Below are 26465 nucleotides of genomic sequence, written 5' to 3' on the forward strand. Positions count from 1 at the left end.
TCATCTCTGCCCATTTGTAGGAACAACCTCAGGGTTATTCCAATGAGCCTTTCCCTTATTATTAGTGATTTCAGTTAACAAGTATTGATTGAGCACCTACTATATGCCAGATACTGTCCTAAGTGCTGAAAATATAAAGAAAGGTCCAAAACATACCCCCAACCCTACCCCAAACCTAAAACATTACTTGGTCTCAAGGAGCTTGTAGTCATAGGGGAGACAACATGGAAATGATTATGTCCAAGCAAGAAGTGTGTGTGGATGCGTATATACATGCATATATATGTCTATATATGTATATGCACACATATTTATATATGTGTATATTCATATACATATATATGGTATGATAAATTGGAAATAATCAACAGAGGGAAGGCACTAGCATTAAGGAAGATATGGACAGGCTTCTTACAGAAGGTAGAATTTAGTTACAAAAATATAAAAGAAACAAGGGAAGTTAGGAGGATAGGGGTTCCAGTCATTAGAGAATAGCAAGTGAAAATAATAGGTATTGAGAAATTGATTATTTAGTTCAGGTAACAGCGAGAAAGCCAGTGCTATCAGATGACAGAGTACATGATGGATTGTAAGGAGTATACTAGTAGAACTTTTTTTTTAGTTTTCTTATGATTGTGAATAACTTGCCTTCTTTTGAGAGTATCTTCTGACCATTTATCCACTAGGAAATGAGGAGTGTTCCTTTATTTCTTTCCTATATATGTTAGACACTATTGAAAATGGGAGTGTGACTAGAGAACTCCCAGATGAGGAAGCACTTACCAATAACATGTGGCATCATTCTTGGGACTTAAAGCGTTAAAGAGTTGCTTAGGGGTCTCATAGGTTTCTTGTCCAGGGGTTTCACAGCTTGTTGTGTGTTAGAGGAGGGACTTTTAATCAAGGTCCTCCTGGCTATGAAGTCAACTCTCTAGCCACTATTCCTCATTGCTTCTCATATCTTTAAATAAATTTGCTGCAAAGATTTTTTCCTAAGGTTTTAACCTCAACAGTTTTGTTTGTTCGAAGCTTTTAAACTTTATGTAAGCAAAATTGTTCATTTTCTGTTCTGTGGTCCTCTTCAACTCTTGTTTGGTCAAGATCTCCTCTATCAATAATTGCAAAAGGCATCACCTTCCTTGTTCTTTTATATATGATATAACCTTTAATATCTAGGCCATATATCCATTTGGATCTTATTGTGATTCTACATTGTGAGATACTGGTCTAACTCTAATTTCCTTCAGACTGCTTTTTAGTTTGTCTGTCAAATAGAGAAAACTATCCCAGTAGTTGGTTTCTTTTTTTTTTTTCTGAACACTATGCCATCATGTTTGTTTCTGGGTCTGGTGTTCTAATCAATCCCACTGAGGAACTTTTCTATTTTTTTAAACTAGTAGGAACCAAATTTGATGATCAGTTATCTGTAGTATGGATTGTGATCTGGCTCTACTTAAAAAACCCCATCGTTCCCACTTTTATTATTAATCGAGGTTCTTAATCTTTTCTTCCTCCATATGAATTATTTTCCTAACTGTAAAGTAACCCTTTGCTCTTTTGATTGGCATAGCAGTGAATAAATATAGGTAATTTTGTCATTTTTGTTATATTGGCATGGTTGAAGCAAGAATAATCAATATTTCTCCAGTTATTTTGGTAGGTTTTTATTTCTGTAAATATCTGCTGAATTCATCATTGTTGATCACTCTTTTCCTGAATACTTTCTCTTCTGGATTCCCCTGACACTACTTTGTTCTGGTTTGCCTAATACCTGTCTGACTGCTCCTTTGTCTTCTTTCCTGGTTCATCTCCATAACTGTTAGCACTCCACAACGTTATGTCCTAGGCCTTCTTAGCACTCCACTTTCTCTGTTGGTAGCCTCATCAGTCCTTAGAGATTCAGTTATCCTATGCAGATGACTCCCAGATTTATATATCCAGCCACAGTTTCTTCTCTGAGCTTTAATTACACATCATTAGTTGCCTATTTGACATGTCAGACTCAGTGTTCTGGAGACTTGCTAAATTCATTGTGTTTCAAACTAAACTCATTATCTTTCCCTCTAAAATAGGGGTTCTTAGCCTTTTTTATGTCACAAACTTCTTTGGCAGTTTGTTGAAGTCTGTGGACCCCTTCTCAGAGTAATGTTTTTAAATTTAAGGAAATGCTAAATTTCACTTTTAGAGGTTAGTAAAAATAAATGTCTTATTTTTCTATCCAAGTCCATAGATCTTCTGAAATCTAAAGGGTCTCTGGACCCCAGGTAAAGAATCCCTGACCTAAACCCTCCCTTATAAACTTGTCAGTTTCTGACAGAGGTACCACCATCTTTCCATTCTCCCAGGCCTATAATCCTGCCATTGTCTTAATTTCCTCACTATTTTCACCACATGTAATTTAATCAGTTGCCATATCTTGCCATTTATACTGTCAAAATATCTCTTTGGGTTTCACCCCTTTTCTTCTTTCACATATTAGTTTAGGCCGTCATCATCTCTCCTGGATTATTATATCAAGCTTCCTAATTAGTCTCTCTCTTCAGGTTTCTTGCAACTGTAGTCTGTTCTTCAGCCTGTTGCCAAAGTAATTTTCCTTAAACACAGATCTCAAAATAAACTCTCTTTAACCAACTCCAGTGGCTTCCAATTGCTTCTAGAATAAAATATAAATTGCCTTGTTTAGTTTTTAAAGCCCCATACAACCTGTCCTCAGCTTACCTCTTTGACCTTTTTAGGCATTATGCCCCCCTACCACAGTCTAATTTAGCCAAACTGGTCTTTTTTCTGTTCCTCAAACACTACACTCTATCTCTTATCACTGTGCTTTTGCAGGAGCCCTCCCTTACGCCTGAATGTACTTCTCCCTGACCGTTATCTACCTCATATAGTATTCTTTTTTTCCTTTAAGACACTGCTCAGGCACCAGAGTCCGTATGAAGCCTTTCCTGATTCTTCCAACTTCTCTTGACCTCCTTTTTGCATTTAACCACTTTGTATATGTTTATATTCACTTAATAGTTAATTCCCCTTTTGAGAAATCAAATTGTATACTGCATTTATAAATCTGAAGCTACCTAAAATGTGTAAGAAATTAACACATATCTATACATGTCTGTATTTCTATCTTCTCCCTCCCTTTCTCCCTTTCTCCCTCTCTCTCTCTCTCTCCCTCTCTCTCTCTGTACCTACCTACCTGCCTACTTGGCTTTCTGTTTGGCTGTTTTGTTGAAATAGTCCAACCCCCTCTTGTTCACCCAAGGAGTGAAGTGACTTGACCTAGGTCACAAATGATAGTGAGTTGTAAAGTTACACCTGGAATGAGACTCTCTGACTTCAGAGACAGTACTATTTTTATTCCTGACTTAATAAATACCAAATCGAATGGGCATTTCACATAGAGCAGAAAAAGAGGATTGTGTATTAAACTACAGATATCTACAGTATACAGCTTGCTTTTTTAAAATGTTTATAAAGATCAACTTGTATTTTCAAAACTTTTGCTTATTTTCCTTTCTCTCCCTCCTTATGTTCTTTTCTCTCTTAAAAAAAAGATACCTCAGTGATGCCCTTTTTCTTTTTCTGGCTGCTTTTTTATCCCTATTCCCCCTTGAGCTCCTACCTTACCTGCATTGGGGAGAAAAATGAAAAACAATATCCATGTGACAAATATACATAGTCAAGCAAAAAAAATTTACATTTTGGCAGAAAATGTATATATTATTCTGTATCTTGATTCCCTCCTCTCTTTCAAGAGGTAAGTAGCATACTTGTTCTTTGTGTTAATCAAAGTTCTCAAGTTGTTCAAAGTTGTTTTTCTTTATAAAGTTGTTATTGTATAAATTTTTATCCTTGTTCTTCTCACTTCACCCTTCATCACTTCTTACAAGTCTTCTAGGATTCTCTGTGAAACTGTCCATTTCATCATTTCTTATAATCTATTACATTTATATGTCATAATTTGTTTTGCCTCTTCTCAGCTTTACCTACTGGCTTCTGCCTTCCTTTAAGTACCAACTAAAATTCCATCTTAAACTCTTAGATAGCATTTAATTAATTCACTCATCCCTACATTGTATTTTTTTTAAAAAATGTTATCCTATATTTCAGAGCTACTTTTAAGTATAACTTTTATCTCTAGCCCTACTTTTCTTATTTAAACCCTAGACTCACATTTCCAACTGCTTTATGCCAGACTTAAGCCATTTAGTTGGCCCAACAATAACCTAAATTTAATATATCTAAAACTAAAACTCATTATCTCACAACACCCCCATACACATACACACATATGTCTGTTTCATTAATGAAACACTTTTTATGTCAAGATCTCTTAGTACTGCTTAAGTACCAACTCATTCTCAGCAATCCCATAAGGTTAAGTAGATGTTCATTCCCTTTGTATCAGTAGAGATAAGGATAAAGACTGGACCTGTGGGTATAGGGAACACCTAAGTGAAGTCTTAGAGCAGGCCTGCACAAACTGGGTCCCATGAAGGCAGCTTATGCCCTTAGGCACTTGTGGCATGCCAAAGGATTTCCGGTGGCGCACGAAAAATGTAGAAGAAAACATGCTTTGTAGGTAGAGGAAAATCCTTTGGAGTGCTGAAAGCTGCCTGCAGGTTGTGCAGGTCTGTCTTAGAGAATTCTCAGAGCACTGAGAGATTAAGTGACTTGCTCGGTCAAGGTGAGACTTGAAGCTATATCTTCCTGCCTTCAGGGTTAGTTCTCTATGTTGGTATACCAACCTTGCCTCTGTTTGTACCAGTAAGAAAGAAAGTAAGAAAATTAATATGGATAAAGTTTCTATTTGGCCAAAATGAGCTGGGGATTTAACTAGATATAGAATAAACATCTCTGATCCCATGCTTTTGTTATGTGATTTTTCTATCTTTTGGTATCGAAGACCTCTTTTATTACTTAGAGTTGCATTGCATAAACTGTAAGAGTTCTGAAAGGAACCTTAGACTGCTTTCCTTTTCTCCCCCCACCCGTACTCATCCCTAGAAGTAACTATCAGTGACTTTCTCTACTTTTATTTTGTATTTTTTTTGGAGGGGGGGAAGGCAGGGCAGTTGGGGCTAAGTGACTTGCCCAAGGTCACATAGCTAGGAATTGTGTCAAGTGTTTGAGGCCGGATTTGAACTCAGGTCCTCTTGACCCTGGTAGCAATGCTCTATTCACTGTGTCACCTAGCTGCCCCTACATCTCTGCTTCTTAGAAGGCCTCCCCTACTATGACGATATCTTGTGGTCCTCAAGCATCTCCTTTTTAGGACTCCACAAAGCCACATAACATCATGAAATGATAATAGAATCTTTTTCTTCTGTTTTAGTGAAATCCCAATTTGTATTCAAGTTTTCATTCTTTGTATAAAAAAGGCCTATAGTGCTGTCCTTGAGGTCTATTGTAGAAACTTCTTTTTGATGAAATCCTTAGATATTTCAATAACTAATTTGTGTGAGGGGCCTTATTGGATTCTTGTATTAATAGTGTCACAGTAAGGTTCTAGTGTATTTTCTGAAATATCTTTGTAAGAATTTGATTTTAAAATTCACATAATTCATATTCCATTTTGGGAGAATAAAATTTTTTCCATAGTTGTACAACAGAACAGATTTTTAGTATGTTGTCATTCACGTTGGTAAAATGTGTCTGTATATGAGTCAAGGTTATATTAAATGTGTCAAGGTAACCTGAAAGAAATGCTAATTTGTAGAGGTGATTCTCTTCAAATAGAGACACATGCACACTCTTCAGAAACTGTTGTTTTTAAGTAGCCTTGAGGACTGTGATTCGCGCAGTGATCAATCACAGTTCCAGAGAACTGATGACGAAGCATGCTACCCACTTCCCAACAGAAAGATGATTGACTAAGGGTACAAAAGGACATTTTTTTGGATATGGCCGGTGAGACTTTGTTTTGCTTGACCATGCATATTTGTTATAAGGTTTTTTCTTTCCTCAATGGTGAGGGAGAGTAAGAGGGAAATAAAATTCATTTTTGATAATTGAAAAAAAATTAAAACTAAATTTCGTTTGCCTCAAAATAAGACATCAGTTTTTTTGTACAGTTTTCCTAGAAATTTAATCAAAAGATTATGATTGCTGCCTTAATTCAAAGAATCTGGGGCATATACAGTATAGTTCTAAAAGCTTTATGTATTATTTGGAAATTAATGACAGGGAAGAGGTTGATTTTCCCCTTCCTTTTAAATAAGAAGCTTTTGGTAGAAAATTTCAAAATTATTTTTAATTTCTTAGGTCCAAGGGTAGCCAAGGATGGCTGCAGCTTCATACGATCAGTTGTTAAAACAAGTTGAGGCACTGAAGATGGAGAACTCAAATCTTCGACAAGAGCTAGAAGATAATTCCAATCATCTAACAAAACTGGAAACTGAGGCATCTAATATGAAGGTATTAAGAATGTTCTTTCATTCTAGTTGGGTTTTTTTGGTATTCATTTTTTCCCCCATGTAAATGGAGGTTGAGAGAGTATCCAAAATTTCAGTAGTCCAGGAGGGTGAGTACGACTTTCCTCAAAAGAGAGCTTTAAAATGCATTTTAAAAGTGAAGGATTGTTATGGACCTCTTGCTGAGGATCCCGTTGGAGATTTTCTTGTCCCTGACTTGTCCCTGATCTGACCCTAGCTGTGTCTGAATGGCTTTCTGGTACAGGACATCTTTGGTCCAGGTACCCTGGTCCAACATAGTAGAGGCTATGGGAAGAAAACATTTGTCATTTAGCTTTCTGAATTCTGTACGTTCAGAAGATGTTTAAGTTGTTCAAATCTTTGTTTTATGGAGAGGGATTCTAGTAACAGTTGGCAAATTTATTTAATAGTGAAGTTGAATTATCAGAAATTCCAGTAGACGTGGAACACTGAGAATACTTCAAGCACCCTGTAACTAGGTGAATTTCTCATCACTTGTTGGTCTTTCTAAAAAGGATCATGAAAGAATGCTGGCCGTTTTTCTAGTGTAAGGTAAAAAGGCTGAGATGTCTGAGGTTGAGGTTCCAAGAAACAGAAACTTAGGTGACAGAGAAGGAATAAATTCTAATGTAATTTCCCAGCCATTGCTAAGGAACTTGATGATAACTCTCTAAAAGCAATACCTGACAAAATTGTTGATTCCAAAATCTGAATTCTGTTCTCTTTTTTAATGCTATAAAATGAATAAATGCATGCTGTGTTGCTCTTCTCAGTTTTGAACAAAAGAGCCATTTCCATTTTACTCCTGTAATTCTCAATTTAGATTGAGAGAAGAATTTTGATATTAGAGGATAGTTTCTTTTTTTTTTTAAGAAAATTAACAATAAAAATTGAGAGAACTTGAGGTTCATAAGTTCCAAAAAAGACAGAACTTTTGGCGATGGATTCTCTAATAATATAGCCAGTAAATGGAAGGGAAGCATAGCTTGCAGATAGGATACAGGTATCTGAGTATATCATTGGCACTGGAAGTTACCAAATAGATTATATGAAAAGTTAATACCTTAATAAATAAGAAAACTGAAGCAACTTTCAGTGATCAAATGAACATTTATGAAAGTTGGAAAAATAAAATGAATGATCATATCATCCCCCCAAATCTTCTTAAGAATTTAGAAATAGGGGCAGCTGGGTGGCACAGTGAATAGAGCACTGGCCCTGGAGTCAGGAGGACCTGAGTTCAAATATGGCCTCAGATACTTGACATGTACTAGTTGTGTGACCTTGGGCAAGTCACTTAACCCCAATTGCCTGGGGGGCCCCCCCACAAAAAAAGAATTTAGAAATAAAAAGTGCAGTAATTAACTTCCTTAGGTATAAGATGCAACATTTAAAGAAATGAGATCGACTTTTCTATAGGACTTTTGGAAATCATTCTCACTGTTTTAAAGTTATAGAAGTTCTTCTAGGGATGAATTAAATATGAAATCCTCCTTTCCCATTAGTGACAGATCACAAGTCATTCATTGTTTTCCCAAATAGCACTAAAAAACATCTCTCACAAATGCCACTTCCTTCACTCTTCCTGCTTTGTCTTTTTCTGTCCGACCTTTCCCTATATCTTGATTTCCTGCCTGAATCCTCTCCCACTTGATTGCTACTTTTTCTTCCTTCATTTCTCCTAACTCACTATCATTCTTCCTTTAGTACTTTTACTTCTGTATATATAAGCATATCTTTGTGTCCTGAATTCCTAAAAGACTTTCAGTGAATCAGCCACTTTTTTGATATTTTCTATTTACATTAAAGATTTATCTCTCCTTTTTTTTAGTTTTTTAATATAAAATAAATTGTCCTCATGAATGGCTAAACGGACCTATAAGGTTAATTCTCTGTCATGATCTCTCTACCACCTAGTCATTGCAGTCTCCTCTAGTACAAAACTCCCCTCTAACCTTTAAGTCCAAAGGTGATCTTCTATAGTACAAATAAGATGTGAATCCAAAGGTAGCTATAGTTATCCTGTGACTGTGTAGGTGGCATTTAGTTTTTATTTGCATTTATTTTTATTGTGTAAATAGAGTTTATTTATTTAGCATTTATTGGTGTTTTAACAGCATCTGGTTACTTTCATCAGTTTCTTTGTAACTACTTTCAAGTCAGCTTCAACAGTAGGATAAACTCCCCCATGTATACCATAATAATATTCATAATTATAGTATTTAGTAACTTGAAAAAATCAATATGTTAACGACAGGACTTATGATATATCTTTGTTTTAACTGGTTTACCAGCATTATTTATCAGGCAAACAATAGGCATGACAATATTGTTGGTCAATTGAAAGAAAATTTGGAGCATACCAATCAATTTTGGACTATAGCAACACAATTTAGTATGACAAGAAGAAAAGGATTCCCTGAAGTATAATCAGGATTCTGGTCTCCTTGAGGAACAAAATCGCCTAGATTAGATAATTGAAGCTAAAGAGAAATAAGAGAAGGTAATTGTTTTGCCTGAAGGGCTGATTGACTGTTATTGATGTTCCTTGACAGGAATGGTAGTATTGATTTGACTAAGTTCCCAGAGCAAGCAGTGGGGTCTAGTCCTCACTGACTTGACAAGATCTTGCTCTATGCCTCACCTGAGTAACAGGAAAACTGGCCTTATTCTGGCAGCACTTATTGCTGTTGTGTTGCATATGTTTCATCAGTCTCCAGTTAATGTCTAGATAGTTAAAACATTAAAACTCCTGACTGGTTTATATCTAAACGTAGAACAAATTTACGTACACGAAATAAGCCACTAACAATCAGTGTGGGGAACTGAATTTGCCACCTTGCATAAACCAATTGGGAAAGTGGAGACATAGAGTCACAAGGTTATAAGTGAATTATCACATAGGGGCAGCTAGGTGGCTCGGTGAATAGAGCACCGGCCCTGGAGTCAGAAAGACCTGAGTTTGAGTTCAAATTCAGCCTCAGACACTTGACACACTTACTAGCTGTGCGACCTGGGGCATGTCATTTAACCTCAATTGCCCTGCCCTCCCCCTGCAAAAACGAACAAACAAATAAGTGAATCATCACGTAATATAAAGTCTTTTTCTAGAATGGGTAAGGGGTTTGCAACCTGTGTTTTGTGAACTTGTTTCAAAAATATTTTGATAATTATTCTAATATAATTGGTTTCCTTTGTAATCTTATGCATTTTACACACACACACACACACACACACACACACACTCTCTCTCTCTCTCTCTCTCTCTCTCTCTCTCACTCACATACTCATTTAAATATAGTCTAAAAAGGAGTCTGTAGACTTCACCAAACTGCTAAAGTCATCTATGACACCCAAAAAAGTTAAGAACCCCTAGCTTAGGGCTCATAATACAGGAGATGGCTACAGGCACAGTTGTGGACACAAGTATGTATATAATCCAAATACCCCTTACCTGTCTAATGGAATTGGCTTAAAAAAACAAAAACCGTCAGGAGCTAGTGAAATGGGGCAGCTGGATTCTGAAAAGAACTCTTAGAGATTTTGAAAAGTCCATTTACCATTAGTTGTTGATCTAGAGCTTTGCTTTTTTTTTATTTTTCCCCAGAAGAGCAGTCCAGAGTTGTTCTGACTTGTCTCAATTGTTGGATTCTGAGGCATCACCAATGAACTGTAAAAGAAAAGTATTCTATAGCCTTTATTTAGCCAGATCTGTCAGAGATATATTTTTATTAATGTGCAGATATTCTGTATGGAAAGAAATTTCTGTATCTGACCCACAGAAGTACTCCTGCTAATCAGGAAACCCCTCCTACTAAAGTTCTGACTCACATTTTTAGTAACTGTGGAACAGAATATGAAGAAGTTTTCATAGCAAAGGTAAAACAAAAGTACATAGTTCAGTTAGGATTTATAAATATTGTGTTATATTTATAATGTTAATCTTGGCAGATGGTCTTTTCTTCCTGGAAATACGAAGTTCTTTTTCAGTCCGGGCTAGGGTAAATGAAAGGGTTAAAAAAATTTAACCAAAAACCCTTGATTTGGTCTATGATAAACTGAGGGAGACATCCTCTTTCTAGTTGCTTAACAAAATAACATTCCCTTCATCTAGCTAATTACTTTATGGAATTAAGTCTGTTTTCTCTTTTAACAATGGTCTCTGACTCAAGGGAGCCCAGGAATGTTAAGAATACCAGACCAAGGACATTTTTATAATACTAATTCTTAATTTTTATAACACAACCGAGGTCTTAGTGTTCTGTGTTTCCACAGTTGGTGTTGTGTTTAATAGCTATATGAGAGTTGGTTTTTCTGAGGAAGGGGTCTAGACACATTTGTCAGTTTTCTCTGTGTAGATGCTGTATATACTATTAACTAACCATATTGAAGAGAGGAAATTGAGGAGTTGTTCTGGGTGCAAGCAAGGACTGGAGGCAGGGAGGGAATGAAGAAAATGAGATTCAAGAGGTAGAGTGATGGTGGCTATCCGAAGAAGGCAATTGAGATAAAAGATTTCAGAAATAAAAACATCATTAACTCAAAATGATGTAAAAGCTGCTATTGATGAGATTAGGGTCTGGGCAGAGGTAGGGTCAAAAGCAGTATAATAGGGAAATAATACTAGTTTTGGAGCTAGAATACCTGTATTAAAGTCTGGAGTCTGCCAGTTACTAGCTATTTGATCTTTTTTAAAAATACAGACGCACACATGTTTGTGTGTGTGTATATTTTTATTAAAGATTTCCCAATTACATGTAAAAATAATTTTTTTACATTCATTTAAAAAATTTTTGAGTTTTAAATCCTCTCTTTTCTTCTCCTCCCTCACCCCATGAGAAGGCAAGCAATATATAGATTATACAAGTGAAGTCATGCAAAATGTTTCCCTATTGGCCATCTTGCAAAAGAAAACATACAGACACATAAAACAAAATAAATTTTAAAAAATATACTTCAGTCTGTACTCAGAGTTCGTCAGTTATTCTGGAGATGGATAGTATTTTTCATCATGAGTCTTAAGAAATTATCTTGTATCATTGTCTTGATCTGGGCCTCAGTTTGTTCAGTTTAAAAATTAAATATTTGGACTACATGATCTCTAAGGTCCCTTCTGGCTCTTGAAATTCTGGTTTTGCAATTTTTTATTTGATTGAAGTTTTGGGTGGACATACAGGCATGCACTGCATAAATATCATTAATACGTGCTGTGATGTTGGAAAAATTTTCAAAAAGATTGGAGCTGGCAGATACCTTTGCTAAGGTACAACTGTGAAAAACAAATTTTGTGTTTTAGTCCTACTTAGTTTAGTTTTATTTCCCAGTCATCTTTTTTGTCGTCTTTTAAAATTGCTTCCCTTGACAATCTTATTCACTGTTTTTAGAACATTTATTAAAAAAAATTTTTCAAGTACATGTAAAATCAAATTTTAATATTCATTTTTTTTAAATTTTGAGTTCCAAATTCTCTCCCTCTCTCTTCGCCTCTCCTTGAGAAGGCAAGAAATTTGTTATAGATTATACATGTGTAGTCATACAAAACATTTCTATATTAGCCATGTTGCAAAAGAAATCGGACAAAGAAAAACAAGAAGAATAAAGTAAAAAAGAGCATTCACACTGCATCAGTTATCTCTTTGGAGGTGAATAGCATTTTTCATCATAAATCCTTCAGAATTCTCTTGGATCATTATATTGATCAGAATAGCTAAGTCATTAACAGTTGATCATCACATAATATTGCAATTACTGTGTAATTTTCATTTGGTTCTGTTCACTTGGCACCAGTTCATATAAGTCTTCTCAGATTTTTCCAAAATAACTGTGCTGGTCATTTTTTTTTTACATTTAATTTTTTTTCTATTTTTTTCCTCGATTACATGTAAACAAAAAATCTTAACATTTGTTTTTTTAAAATCTTGAGTTCCAAATTCTCTCCCTCCTTCTGTCCTCTCCCCTGCCTCCTTTTCCCTCTCTCCTTAAGAAGGCAAGCAACTTGATATAATTATACATGTGCAATCATGCAAAACATTTCCATATTAGCATGTTGCAAAAGAAAATGCATAACAAAAACCCAGGAATAATAAAGAAAGTGAAAAGAAGTGTGCTTCGATCTTCATTCAGACTCTATCAGTTCTTTCCCTGAAAGCAGGTAGCATTTTCCATCATGAGTACTTTGGAATTGTCTTAGATGATTCTATTGCTGAGAATAGCCATGTCATTCATAGTTGCTCATTGTTGGTTTTGTCCTATATGCTCAAAAAGAACTAAAATGATACCACTCTGTTGAGGTTAAGGTACTATGTGTCCAACAGCGGCTAATCAGAACAATGTGAGCTCAAAAGGCTGCACCACAGGTTGGGCACAAATCATTCATATGAACATTTGGAGATGTCTCAAAATTTGTACATTTCATATTTGTTTTGAGCTACCGCAATTCTGCTTTGCTTGTAGAGTACAGCACTTTCTTTGTTGTGGGAACACCATGCCCTGTGCTAGTGCCTCTCACATCTCACAATTGATTCCAGAGTTCTTCAGAGAGACCTTGGGAATGTCCTTGTATTGCTTCTTTTCATCTCCATGTGAGCACTTGCATTGTGTGAGTTCTCTGTAAAGGAGTCTTTTAGGCAAACGTACTTTTGGCATTGGAACAACTCCACTAGCCCATCAGAGATGTAGTGTCTACAATACAGTTTGAATGCTTGGTAACTTAGCTCGAGAAAGGACCTCAGTGTCCAGTACCTTATCTTGCCAGGTGACCTTCAGAATCTTCCCCCAACACCTGGCATGGTGCTGGTGTACTGTCCAAGTTTCACAGGTGTAGAACAATGAGATCAGCGCAAGGGCAAGGGCTCTGTAGACCTTCAGTTTGGTAGGCAGCCTAATACCCCTTTTCTCCTGTACTTCTTTTGAAGCCTCCCAAATACTGAACTAGCTCTGGCAATGTGTGTGTCAACCTCACCATCTCTGTGACATCCCTGGAAAGTATACTGACAAGGTAAGTGAACTAATCCACAGCATTCAGAATCTCCAGTGGCTGTAACCAGTGGTTTCGTGTATGGATAGTGCATTGCTGACTGGTGGAGAACCTTTGTTTTCTTAGTGTTAATCGTCTGGCCAAAATTAGTCCAAGAAGCAGAGAATCCATCCATACTCAGCCTCAGAGGCTGCATTGAGTGCACAACCACCTGTAAACAAAAAGGCACATGCCAACTCTTCACGTTAATCTTGGCTTGTAGCCTTTTCAGGTTGATTTACCATCAGTATGGCAGCTTACCTTGATGCCATTTTTGTCCTCATTGAAGGCATCTGACAATATTGCAGAAAACATCATGCTGAAAAGCATTAGAGCAAGCACACAGCCCTTTTTCACTTGGTTGATTACTGGGAAAGCATGAGAGCATCATCCATTATCCAGAACCTGTGTAGGCATGTCGTCATGAAACTGATAGGACTGATGAACTTCTCCAGGCAACAGAATTTTACCATGACCTTCCACAAGCCCTCATAACTGACGGATCAATAGATGTGGTATATAGACCTCTGTTCTGCTCCTGGCATTTCTCCCAGAGTTGTCAGGCAACAACCACTGTGTTGAGCAATCCTCAGTCCTTTCTGAAGCCAAACTGGCTCTTGGGTACATGACATCTTCCAGGTGAAGGATCCCCCTATTTAGGAAGACTCTGGGAAGAATCTTGACAGCAGTGACTAATAGCAAGATTCTCTAACCCCCTCCCTGTTTCCAATCCCTGCAAAAACTGTTAAAATTAAGGTGGACTTAGGCACTATGTTCCAAGCATGATCAATTTAGTAGTAAAGTACAAATTTACCAACAAAGCTTTCTCAGCAAAGCTAAAAACCCTGAATGAGGCCCACAGCTTTCTTTTATAGGTTTGGGGAGTATAGAACAAAGACTAGGATTTCCTGGGTGAGGAACCTGTTATGATCAGTTAAAAGATCTGGACATCATGAATAGTGAAGGTGTCTACCTGCAACCCTTGAGGATTACAGGTTTCTTTGAGGCAAGAATAGAACAGTGATTAGCAGGAAAAATGGATTTCTAAACCTAACTCATTACAGGCCAGCCAAATTTCAGAACCAAGTTCAAAGACGAACTATGACGTAGGCAGTTACAGGACAAAATCAATTAACTGTAAATAGTATCAATTAAAAGATGATACAGAATCAACCTGATTATTTAAGCTATATCAGGTTTTTTCATGAAAAACTTTAATGTAATCAAAATTATCCTTTTTACATCTTGTAATGCTGTTTTTTGTTTGGTTATAAAATCTTCCCTTATCCATACATCTAAAAGGTAAACTATTCCATTCTCTACTAATTTACAGATCAATTTGACCTTTTCTTGGTGTATGGTGTGGTTGTTGGTCTAAGTTTCTGCCAAACAGCTTTTCAGTTTTCCTAGCAATTTTTGTTAACCAGTGAGTTCTTGTCCCAGATGCTTGGATCTTTGTATTTATCAAACACTAGATGACTATGGTCATTTCCTACTGTGTGTACTTAGTCTATTCCACTAATCCACCACTCTATTTCTTAGCTAGTATCATTTTTTTAGTCTTTTTTTTTAATGATTTAGACTTCATAATACAGTTGAGATCTGGCATTACTAGGCCACCTTTCATGAATTTTGTTATTATTTTTATAGCTCTATTAAATTATTTTTAGTAGTTTGATTGGCATGGCACTGAATAAGTAAATTAACTTAGATGGAATTGTCATTTTTTATTATATTGGCTCCATTTACCCAAGAGCAATTGGTATTTCTCAGATTGTTTATATCTGACCTCATTTGTGTGAAAAGCGTTTTGTAATTGTGTTCGTATAGTTCTTGGTTTTGTCCTGGCAGTCAGACTCCTAATATTTTAAATGGAACTTCTGTTTCTATCTCTTGCTGCTGAGCTTTGTTGGTAATATTTAGGAATGCTTATAATTTATTTGCATTTATCTTATATCCTGCCACTTTACTGAATTTGTTAATTATTTTAACTAGCTTTTAGTTGACTCCCTAGCATTCTCTAATCCTAATCTAATCATATCATCTGGAAAGAGAGGTAGTTTTATTTCCTCATTGCCTCTTCCAATTCCTTAAATTTCTTTTTCTTCTCTTTTTGCTATTGCTAGCATTTCTAGTACAGTATTGAATAATGGTGGTCATAATGGGCATCCTTACTTTACTTCTGATCTTATTGGGAAAGCTTATCCACATTGCGGATAATGTTTGCTGTTTATTTTAGATAGATACTACTTTAGTATTTTAAGGAATGCTCAATTTATTCCTTTGCTTTCTGGTGTTTTTTTTTTAAAGGAATGAGTTATATTTCGTCAAAAACTTTCTGCATCTATTCAGACAATCATGATTTTTGTTGTTTTTGTCATTGATATATGGTCATAAAGTTATGCTGTTAATTTTCCTAATATTGAACTAGTCCTGCATTACTGGTATAAATCCTACCTGGTCGTAGTGTAAGATCTTTGTGATATATTGCTGTAATCTCCTTGTTAGTATTTTAGTTAAAATCTTTGCATCAATATTCATTAAGGAAATTGTTCTATAGATTTCTTTTTCTGTTTTGGCTCTTCTTCATTTAGACATCAGTTCCATATTTCTGTTGTAAAAGAAATTTGGTAGGACTCCTTCCTTGCCTGTTTTCCCAGATACTTTTGGTGGCATTAGAATTAATTGTTCTTTAAGTATTTGGTAGAATTCACTCATAAATTCATCTGGTCCTGTAAATTTTTTCTTAGGGCCTCAGTGATGACTTGTTCAATTTTTTTGTCTAAAATGGGAATTAAGTATTTTATTTCCTCTTCTGTTAATGTAGGCAATTTATATTTTCATAAATACGCATTCATTTCACTTAGATTATTAGGTTTATTGGCATATAATTGGGCAAAATATTTTCCAAGAATTGCTTTAATTTCCTTCTCATCAGGAGTGAGTTTTACCCTTTTCATTTTTGATACTGGCAATTTGTTTTTCCTCTTCCTTTTTTTTTCCAAATAGTATTTTTTTCCCTATTACATGTAAAGACAATTTTTAATACTCATTTTTTTAAAACTTTGCTTTTCAAATTTTTGCCCCTCCTTAAGACAATAAGCCATTTGATATAGGTTATATATATGTACAATCATATTTAAACACATCCCTATTAGTCATTTTTTGAAAGAAGAAACAACAAAATGGGGAAAAGCTAAGAAAAAAAATATAGTGAAAATTGTATATTTTGATCTTCATTCGGAGTCCATCAGTTCTTTCTCTGGATATAGATAGCATTTTCTATTGGTGAGTCTTGGGATTGTCTTAGATCATTGCTGAGAAGAACTTAAGTCAATCATAGTTGGTCATCACACAGTGTTGTTGTTACTGTGTACTGTGTTCTCCTGGGTTCTACTCATTTCACTTTGTATCAGTTCATGTAAGTTTTTCCAAGTTTTTCTGAAATCAGCCTGCTTGTCATTTCTTATGGCACGGTAGTATTCTATTATATTTATGTACCACAACTTGTTCAGCCATTTTCTAGCTGGTGGGTATTCTCTCCAGTTTTTTGCCATCACAAAAAGAACTGCTATAAATATTTTTGTAGTTGTACATCCTTTTCTTTCTTTCTTTTCCTTTTTTTCTTTTTACTTTGAGCTCTGGGATATAGACCTAATAATGGGATTCCTGGATTAAAGGGTATGTACAATTTCATTACCTTTTGGCATAGTTCCTAAATGTTCTTCAGAATGGTTGGATTAGTTCACAACTCCACCAGCAGTGCATTAGTGTTCCAATTTTCCCAAATCTTCTCCAACAATTTATCATTTTCCTTTTTTGTTGTGGTAGCCAATCTGATAGGTATGAAGTGGTACCTCAGACTTGTTTTAATTTGCATTGCCCTAATGGCTATAGATGGCTTTGATTTCTTCATTTGAAAATTGCCTGTTCATATCCTTTGACCTTTATCAATTGGGGAATGACTTGTATTTTTACAAATTTGACTCAGTTTTCTATATGTTTGAAGAATGAGTCCTTTATCAGAGGTACTTGGTGCAATATTTTTCCCCAGTTTTCTGCTTTCCATTTAATTTTGGTTACATTGGCTTTATTTGTACAAAAACTTTTTAATTTTATATAATCCACATTATCCATCTTACATTTTGTAATGTTCTCTACATTTTCTTTGGTCCTAAATTCTTCCCTTCTCCATAGATCTTACAGATAAAGTATTCCTTGCTCTCCTAATTTGCTTTACCCTTTATCTCTAGATTATGTATTCCTTTTGACCTTATCTTGGTACATGGTGTAAAATGTTGGTTTTGCTTAGCTGCCATACTGTTTTTCAGATTTCCCAGCAGTTTTTGTTAAGTAACAAGTTCTTATCCTAGAAGCTAGGATCTTTGGGTTTATCAAATACTAGGTTACTATACTCATTTACTACTGTATCTTGTGTATCTAATCTATTCTCTTGCTCCACCACTCCATTTCTTAGCCAATACCAGATAGTTTAGATGATTGCCACTTTTTAACACAATTGAGATGTGGCACAGCAAGGCTATCTTCCTTTCCTTTTTTTTTTTCATTGATTCTCTTGATGTTGTTGACCTTTTGTTCTTCCATATGAATTTTATATTATTTTTTTCTAGCTATATAAAATCAGTTTTTGGTAGTTCGATTGGTATGGCATTGAATAAGTAAATTAATTTAGGCAGAATTGACATTTTTATTATATTGACTTTGCTCACTTATGAGCAGTTGATATCGTTCCAGTTGTTTAGATCTGACTTTGTGTGAAAAGTGTTCATGTTCTTATAGTTCCTTGGTTTGTCTTGACAGGTAGACTCCCAAACATTGATATTGTCTCCCATTATTTTAAATAGCATTTCTTTTTCTGTCTCTTGGCTTTGTTGGTTTTATATAGAAATGCTGATGATTTATCTGGGTTTATTTTATATCCTGTAACTTTTCTAAAATTGTAAATTGTTTCAAGTAGTTTTCCTCTAGGATTCTCTATGTATACCATCTCAATTTGCAAAGAATGATAGTTTTGTTTCCTTGTTACTGATTCAAATTCTTTCCTTTTTTTTCCTTATTGCTATAACTAACATTTCTAGTAAAATATTGAATAATAGTGGTGATAATGGGCATCCTTTCTTCACCCCTGATCTTATTGGGAAGACTTCTGACGTCACATTATAGATAATGCTTACTGATGGTTTTAGATGCATATTAGTTATCATTTTAGGGAAAGTTCCATTTATTCTTATACTCTCTAGTGTTTTTAATAGGCATGGGTCCTGCGTTTTGTCAAAAAGCTTTTTCTGCATTTATTGAAATAATCATATGATTTTTGTTGGTTTTGTTATTAATATGATCATTTATACTGATAGTTTCCCTAATATTGAGCCAGGCCTCCATTCCTAGTATAAATCCCACTTGGTCACATCATATGATTCTGGTGATATATTTTTGTAATCTTTTTTCTAGTATTTTAGTTAAAATTTTTTGCCTCAATATTCATTAAGGAAATTGGTCTATAATTTTCTTTCTCTGTTTGGCTCTTCCTGGTTTAGGTATCAGCACCATATTTGTGTCATAAATGGAATTTGGTAGGACTTATTTGACTATTTTTCCAAATAGTTTATATAGTATTGAAATTATTTGTTCTTTAAATGTTTGGTAGAATTTGCTTGTGAGTCCATTTGACCCTGAGAATTTTTTCTTAGGAAGTTCATGGATGTCTTGTTCAATTTCTTGTCATTCTCTTTAATGAAGTTATTCATTTTATGATTTGTCCTTTGACCCACTTATCCTTTAGAATTAGATTAGTTTCCCATTAATTTTTAATCTCTTTCCACTGCCCTTTATTGCCTTATGATCTGAAAAGGATGCATTTAATATTTCTGCCTTTCTACATTTGATTTTTAGGTTTTTATGTCCTAACAAGTGATCAATTTTTGTGTAGGTGCTATGTATCACTAAGAAAAAGGAATCTTCTTTTGTATCCCATTCAGTGTTTTCTGCAGAGGTCTGTCATATCTAACTTTTCTCAAATTCTGTTCAGTTCCTTAACTTCTTTTTTATTTTGTGTTTAGATTTATCTAGTTCTGAAGGGGAAAGTTGAGGTCTTCCACAAGTATAGTTTTACTCTTTATTTCCTCCTGTAACTCACTTATATTCTCCCTTAAGAATCTGGATTCTATACCTCTTGGTGCATATATGTTTAACATTGATGTTACTTCATTCTCTATGATAAATTTTAGCAAGATGCAGTTTCCTTCCTTATCTCTTTTAGTTAGGTCTAATTTTGCTTTCCCTTTGTCTGATACTATGACTGCTACTGTGGGTTTTTTGTTTTTTACTTCAGCTGAAGCATAATAGGTTCTGCTCTAATCCCTTACCTTTGCTCTGTGTGTGTGTCTCTCTGATCCAAGTGTATTTCTTATGAACAAAATATTGTGACTTTGGTTTTTAAACAACTCAGCTATCTACCTCCCTTTTATTGGTGAGTTCATCCTATTCACATTCACAGTAATGATTACTACATTTCCTTTCCTGCTTTTTTTTCCTCCTATTTTTCCTTCTCTCTCTTTTTTTTCACCCTTTCTCTCCTCATCAGTGTTTTGCTTCTGACCACTGTCTCTCCCAGTCTACCCCTGCCACCTTTTCTTAACTCCCTTCCCCTCCTACTTCTTTGTAGGTAAGATAGATTTCTATACCCCACTGATTATATATGTTATTTCCTCTTTGAGCCAATTGTGATGAGAGTAAGATTCAAGTGATGCCCACTGTCTCCTTCCCATCTTTCCTTCCAGTATAGTATAGGTATTTCACACCTCTTCATGTGTAATAATTTACCCCATCCTACCTTTATCTTCCTTCTGCTCCCAGTGTTTTCCTCTTTCTCACCCCTTACTTTTGTATTTCATTTTTTTAGGTATCATTTCCTCATTTACTCTTAAGGCCCCAACCATTGGTATACTGGAAATTCTATTAGGATTCCAGGGAAAAATAATCCAAATTTTCTGCTCCACTAATATTCACAGGGATCTCCTCTGGCCCAGGTTGAGGATGGGATGGGAACAAAGGTGCAGAGACTAACATGGAAGCCCAAAGCAGTTTTCCTTCCCTCTGTCCAAGTGCTTCTTTTTCAAAGGCCTTTATCAGGACTGTTCTCTCTTGATTCACCACTCACTTAGCTCAGTGACCTACAGGACATGACCTGGTTACTGCAGCCAATTTGAGCTTACTTCTTGTACACTCCATTTCCGCTACTGGCATTCAGAGATATCTGCATTGATTGTGGGCTTTTTGGGCTTACTCTAATGTCTTCAATTGATTGAGAGTTCTCACTTGCTTAAAATATTGGGGCAACACAGTTTGAGAATTACTGCTTTGTGGGATGAAGTGATTTGATTCATTCAGATGCCACCTTTAATACTAATAGTGAGTCAGTATGATATAGGAGAATATGTACTGGATTTGCAATTATATGGGTTTCAGTTCCAGCTTTCATGTTTATTATCGGTATGATACTTAACTAGTCAGTTAACCTCTTGGAAGATTGTTTTATTTATCTATAAAATGGGAATAATAATGTTGTACTACCTTCCTCATAGTGTTATTGAAAATGTTTTATAAACTTTAAGTTGTTTTCTGAATGTGAATTTTTCCCCTGTCCCATTTTATTATATCAAAAATCATTTGAGATCTTATAGCTTCTTTGAATTGTCAGAGGATCAACGTAAAATTCTCTTCCTCTGCTTCAAGGGCTCTGACCAAGCTGCCTGAGACTATCTTACTTTATTTCTCTCAACTCTTCAGACTGCCAGGCTGCTGCTTTCATGCAGAGTGATTCCTCTGCTTAATCTCCTACCCTCTCCCATCAAACTTCATCCAATAAGAATCCTGTTAATTGTACAGTACAAAGCCTTTCTTAATAAAAAGAGGCCGTGATTCTTCCCTGACAGTATGCAGCTCATAATTATGTAACTCTTTACTCTTTAACAGAATATGTATCATTTATTAAATGTGTCATATGTCCATCTTGTACTTTAAAGTGTTCATTTATCAGTTCAAAGTCAGTATTGTCTACAGTGTGTCAGAATTTTCTGTCAGAGACCTTACCTTTTAAATTTTGCATAGTGCAGACTACTATTTTGATGATGGCGATTTTAACTGGCAGAAAATCTGAAATGCTATTATTCATCTAAAAGCATTTTGGCCTCCAAATAAGTAAAAGCGTATAAACGGATTAGTCATATTTCATATAAGTTATTCAAAATTTAGTGAAGTTTATATGTGGGATTCTTTTTACAGGAAGTACTTAAACAGTTACAAGGAAGTATTGAAGATGAAGCAATGGCTTCGTCTGGACAAATTGATTTGTTGGAGCGTCTAAAAGGTAGGCTTAAAAAGTATTGTACGTTTTAAAAAACTCACATAAAACTCTTATGTATAACATATCCTCTGGTATCTTAATAAAAATTCCAGTGAATTAGAAGAATGGAATTGAAATAATTAAATTTGTTTCAGATTCTACCTGTGCTTTCATCTATATGTAGGGATCACCCAGTTAGGAAATTGGACATGTATGATACAGGAATTTTTTTTCCTTGACTAATTCATGTTTGTTATGAGGGTTTTCCCTTTTCTTTTTCATTTTGGGAGGCTGTGTGAGGAAGAAAAATTTAAACTTTTGTTAATTTAATTTTGAAAATCTACTAAAAAGCATCAACATTTCTTTATATCAGACAGAAAATCAGTAGGACAGAAGAAATCAGAAGGGGACAATAGAGAAATTCCTATCACAATACTTACGAGATGCAGAAAATATTTGAGAATGTTTACCAACCAAGAAATGCTCAGGATGTACATAAATAAAATTACAAAGATTTGTTTTGTCATTCTTAAGTCTTTTTAAAGTAAACTCACATAACTACCTAGCTTTCATTGTTCATGTGTGGCCTAAATTAATTTGCAAATTTAGTATTTTACTAATCCATTGCAATTTGGCAAAAATAGATTTTTGTTGTTTAGTCATTTTCAGGCATGTCTGACTCTTCAGGGTTTTCTGGAGGAGTTTACCGTTTCATTCTCCAACTCATTTTATAGATGAGGAAACTGGGACAAACAGGGTTAAATGACTTACCCAGGATCACATAGCTAATAAGCATCTTGAGGTTAGATTTGAATTCAGGAAGAGGAATCTTCTTGACTCTGGGCCTGGCATTCTCTCCATGAAAAAAATGTAGGTTTAGACTAGCTAATTATGCCATGTGTCATTGTAAGCACCAAGTGGCAAGCAAAATAAACTTTAAAAAGTCACGTAAAAGAGCTTGTAGGTAATTGCAACCGAAAAGTGTGAGGAATACTAAGAAATGTGGACATGACTTTATGAAATAATGCAATGCAAAAAAGTTAGTAGTAACAGGAGACATACTATGATCATAGCAGAGAAAAAGTGCCTAAGAATGACCAAAGAATCCTAATGAGAGTTCAGAGGGAGTTACTTCAAATCTAATAATCATTAAATTATCACTATAAATAGAGTTACTGAGCAAATGGAGTTGTGATGTTTGTTGTTAAACTCTAAATTAGAAATTAGCGAAGAATAGGAGGTACTATTCAGATCTGTGGTTAGGGATAGACTTTTTAACCAAACAGGAGATAGACAAGGGAAATCACCAACGACCAAAAAAGGGCCAATTTTGTTGCATGAAATTTTAAAAATCTATTCCTTTAAAAAAAATCTATTACCCTAAGAGTAAAGAAAAGAAATAGTCTAATGAAGGTTAGAAGAGAGGAATCCTTACACCAACTGTCTCTAGAGAAATAGCTCAAATTTGTTCACTTTTCCTTTTTTGTGGTTATGGTGTATGTATACCATTCTTATTTTGTTTTTTCACTTTGCATTATTTCATAAAAGTCTTTCTAGATTTCTTTGTATTCCTTTTTCTGTATTCCTTTGTGTTCTTCGTGTTTATTTTATAGTCCTCATTTTTCAGTGGTTTACAAACTACTACCTGGTCATAGCTTCCCCATCCCTGTGATTCTGATTCCTATCCCTCTCAACCTAAACTCCACATTGTTCCACTCTAAATCTCTCCCCCCTTCTACTGTGCTTCTAGAATGCTTGTTCCATAGGTAACAAACTTAGTTTTATTGAAAATATTTTCCCTTCCATCTTCTGAGGTGTGACTTCTCCCCGAAGTCTGACTCCCTCTTGATGACACAGCCTCTCCAGCTTCCCTTTCCAGCACTTTGATTTATTCCCCTCAATTCACTGGTCAAGGTGGGGGAGTTGTAATACTTCTTACTCTGTGTTGCCACTTCTGGGCTTTCTCTCTACAGCCATCACTCTGTAAGCTTTTCTCTTTTAAGGTTCTTCCACTCCATATCTAACACTTAATCAAAATTCTGGTAGCTGTTGTCTGCTGATCCCCAGCACACTCCCTTCTTTTTCTTAATGAGTTTGTTGCCTAGCTCTCCCAGTTTCTCTCCCCTCCAGCTCCTGCCCTTCTAGTAGGGGACTTCAGCATAAATGTTGATACTCCCTCAAACCCTTAACTTCACAGTTCTTCAGCTTGTTCCCCATGGCCTACTCTACCACCCCACCTCAGCTACATCTGTTGATGGCCATACTCTTAATCTTGGCATCACCCACAAATACACCACTTGCATGTTTGTTAATTCTGAAATCCCTTTATGTAATCACAATCTGTTGTCATGCAGTCTCTCCCTTTACCTTTCAACCTCCAACTCTTTTCTTCATCCTCACTGTGACCTCTAATCTGTCATCCCCTCAGTTCTTTCCCACGCCATTGACCTGGCCTGGGAAGAGAGTGTAGGAAAGGGGAAAGAGAGCAACACTGGCTGCTATCTTCTGTTCTGTATCTTGACCACTTGGTGAACCAGTTTAGCTCTTTGCTTTCCTCTTTTCTCAAATCCCTTGCCCCTTTATACTATCTTTGACACTGCCTTGGATTATTCCTACCATCCTTGGCCACTTTCTTTCCTATTTAAGTGGCTGAATGAAGCTAGAGAAAATCATAAAATCAATGTTGACTAGGTCCACCATAAATTTATGTTACTTAATTTCAACTAAGTCTTCACTACTACAAGACAGTCCTTTTATTCCTCCCTGATTGATTAACTATCCTCATGTAACAGTGGCTTTTATTCACTGCTCAAACCTCCTGTGGAACCCATTCCTCCCACTTTCTTAGCTGAGACCCTTGCCTCATTATTTTACCAAAAAAAAAAAAAGAATGAGGCCATTTACCAAGATGTCCTCTTCTCCCCTCCTCCTCTCCTCATATCATTCAGATACTTTTGCTGCTATAGGCTTCTTCATCCCTTTTTGCAAGATGGCCCTTCTTGTCAAGGCAGAAGTGTCTTTGTGTATAAGTGATAGCATTCTCCATCATACCCATTCCCTAACTTTTCTTTAATCTCTCCATGTCTACTGAGTATTTCCTCATTGCCTATAAACATGGGCATGTCTCCTCTTATCTGCAAAAAAAAACAAAAAACAAACAAACCCTTACTTGATCCATCCATTTCCACTAGCTATCATCCCATTTCTCTTGTGGCTAAATTCCTTGAAAAAGGATGCCACCACCACCCTTCTATCACTTTTCTTAACTCTTTGCCATTTGGCTTCTGACCTCATCATTCATCTGAAACCTCTTTCTCCAAAGTTACCCCTAATTGCTTTTTCTCAGTTGTCATCTTTTTAAATCTCTCTGCAACCTTTGATGCTGTTCCTTAGGTTTTCTTGACAGTATGCTCTCCTAGTTCTACTTCTACCTATCTGACTGTTCCTTCTCATTCTTCTTTGCTCGATCATCTTCCAGGGTCTCTGTTGGGCAATCTTCTCTTCTCCCTATACTGTTGTGCTTCATGATCTCATTAGCTCCAGTGGAGTCTGTTATCTTTATGCAGATAATTCTGAAATCATTTAACTATTCCCTAATTTCTTCTCAAACTTCCAGACTTACATCTCCCCTTTCTCTCCTCTGGTACTGTCATTACCTTGGTGTAGGCATTGCTCACCTCCTACCTAAAGTTATATAATAGCTTGCTGATTGATCTCCCTGTCACAGATTTCTCCCCACTTCCATACATTTTCCACTCACCTGTTAAGTAATCTTCCTAAATTAGAGGTCTAACCATGGCCCCCCCCCCCCCATTCAGCAAACTTCATTGGTTCCCTTTCACTTCTAGGATCAAGTATAAAATCCTCTCTTCAGCGTTCAAAGCTATTCATTACGTTCCCTTTCCTACCTTTCTAGTATTCTTACTCCTTATTCACTCCCACATACTCTATAATCTAACAATAGTGACCTCTTGGTTATTCATTGCACAATACACACTTCATTTCCAGACTCTGCGTTTCATTCCAGAAAAGGATTCTGGAATTTTTTTCCTCTTTTTCTCTGCTTCCTTGACTTTTTTCATGTCCTAACCAAAGGTTTCTAGAAGAAATCTTTCCTGACTCCCTCTATTGATCACTTCTTTTATTCTGTTTTTATCTGTTTAAATGTGTTTGTTTCATGATGTGTCCTCCATTTTAGACTGTGGGGTCATTAAGAGCTGGGACTGCATTTTTGCCTTTTTCTTTTATCCCCAGCACTGTGCCTGGCACATAATAATGGCTTAATAAATATATAGTAGTCACTTGACCTGATTTGTATTCCTCATGTCTCTTGCTCTTAACTGTATGTGATAATATTCCACTACTTTATTATGTCAGTTTATTTTAACATTCCTCTAGTGTTAGGCATTTAAATTATTTTCAGGTATCTTTGCAATTACATATAATGCAACTATAAAAATCTTTGAGAAGTCTTTTTTGCTTTTGTTTTTAATAACACTTTCCTAGTGTTATATCCCTAACAATTGAATACTTAAATAAAATATGCTTATGATTGTAACTTTTAAAAAATGTTTTATTGATGTCTTTTGTCATTATGTCACAATCATCTCCAATCTCTCTCCAAATTGAACTCTTCTCCCATAAAAAAAAAATT

At 35.6% G+C, this 26465-nt stretch overlaps 1 protein-coding gene across 3 annotated transcripts in view; it reads left to right on the top strand.

Annotated features, from left to right (window-relative positions):
• APC (APC regulator of WNT signaling pathway) overlaps nt 1–26465 on the top strand; it is a 135649-nt gene that overhangs the window by 27699 nt on the left and 81485 nt on the right. For all 3 annotated transcript variants that reach the window (XM_036740971.1, XM_036740969.1, XM_036740970.1), the window contains 2 exons: nt 6262–6414; nt 21751–21835. In XM_036740971.1, the coding sequence (XP_036596866.1) occupies nt 6280–6414; nt 21751–21835 (220 nt within the window). In that variant the 5' untranslated portion in view covers nt 6262–6279. The remainder of the gene's footprint in view (nt 1–6261; nt 6415–21750; nt 21836–26465) is intronic.

The sequence above is a fragment of the Trichosurus vulpecula genome, chromosome 1, assembly GCF_011100635.1.
Source record: "Trichosurus vulpecula isolate mTriVul1 chromosome 1, mTriVul1.pri, whole genome shotgun sequence".
In the NCBI taxonomy this organism is placed as follows: domain Eukaryota; kingdom Metazoa; phylum Chordata; class Mammalia; order Diprotodontia; family Phalangeridae; genus Trichosurus; species Trichosurus vulpecula.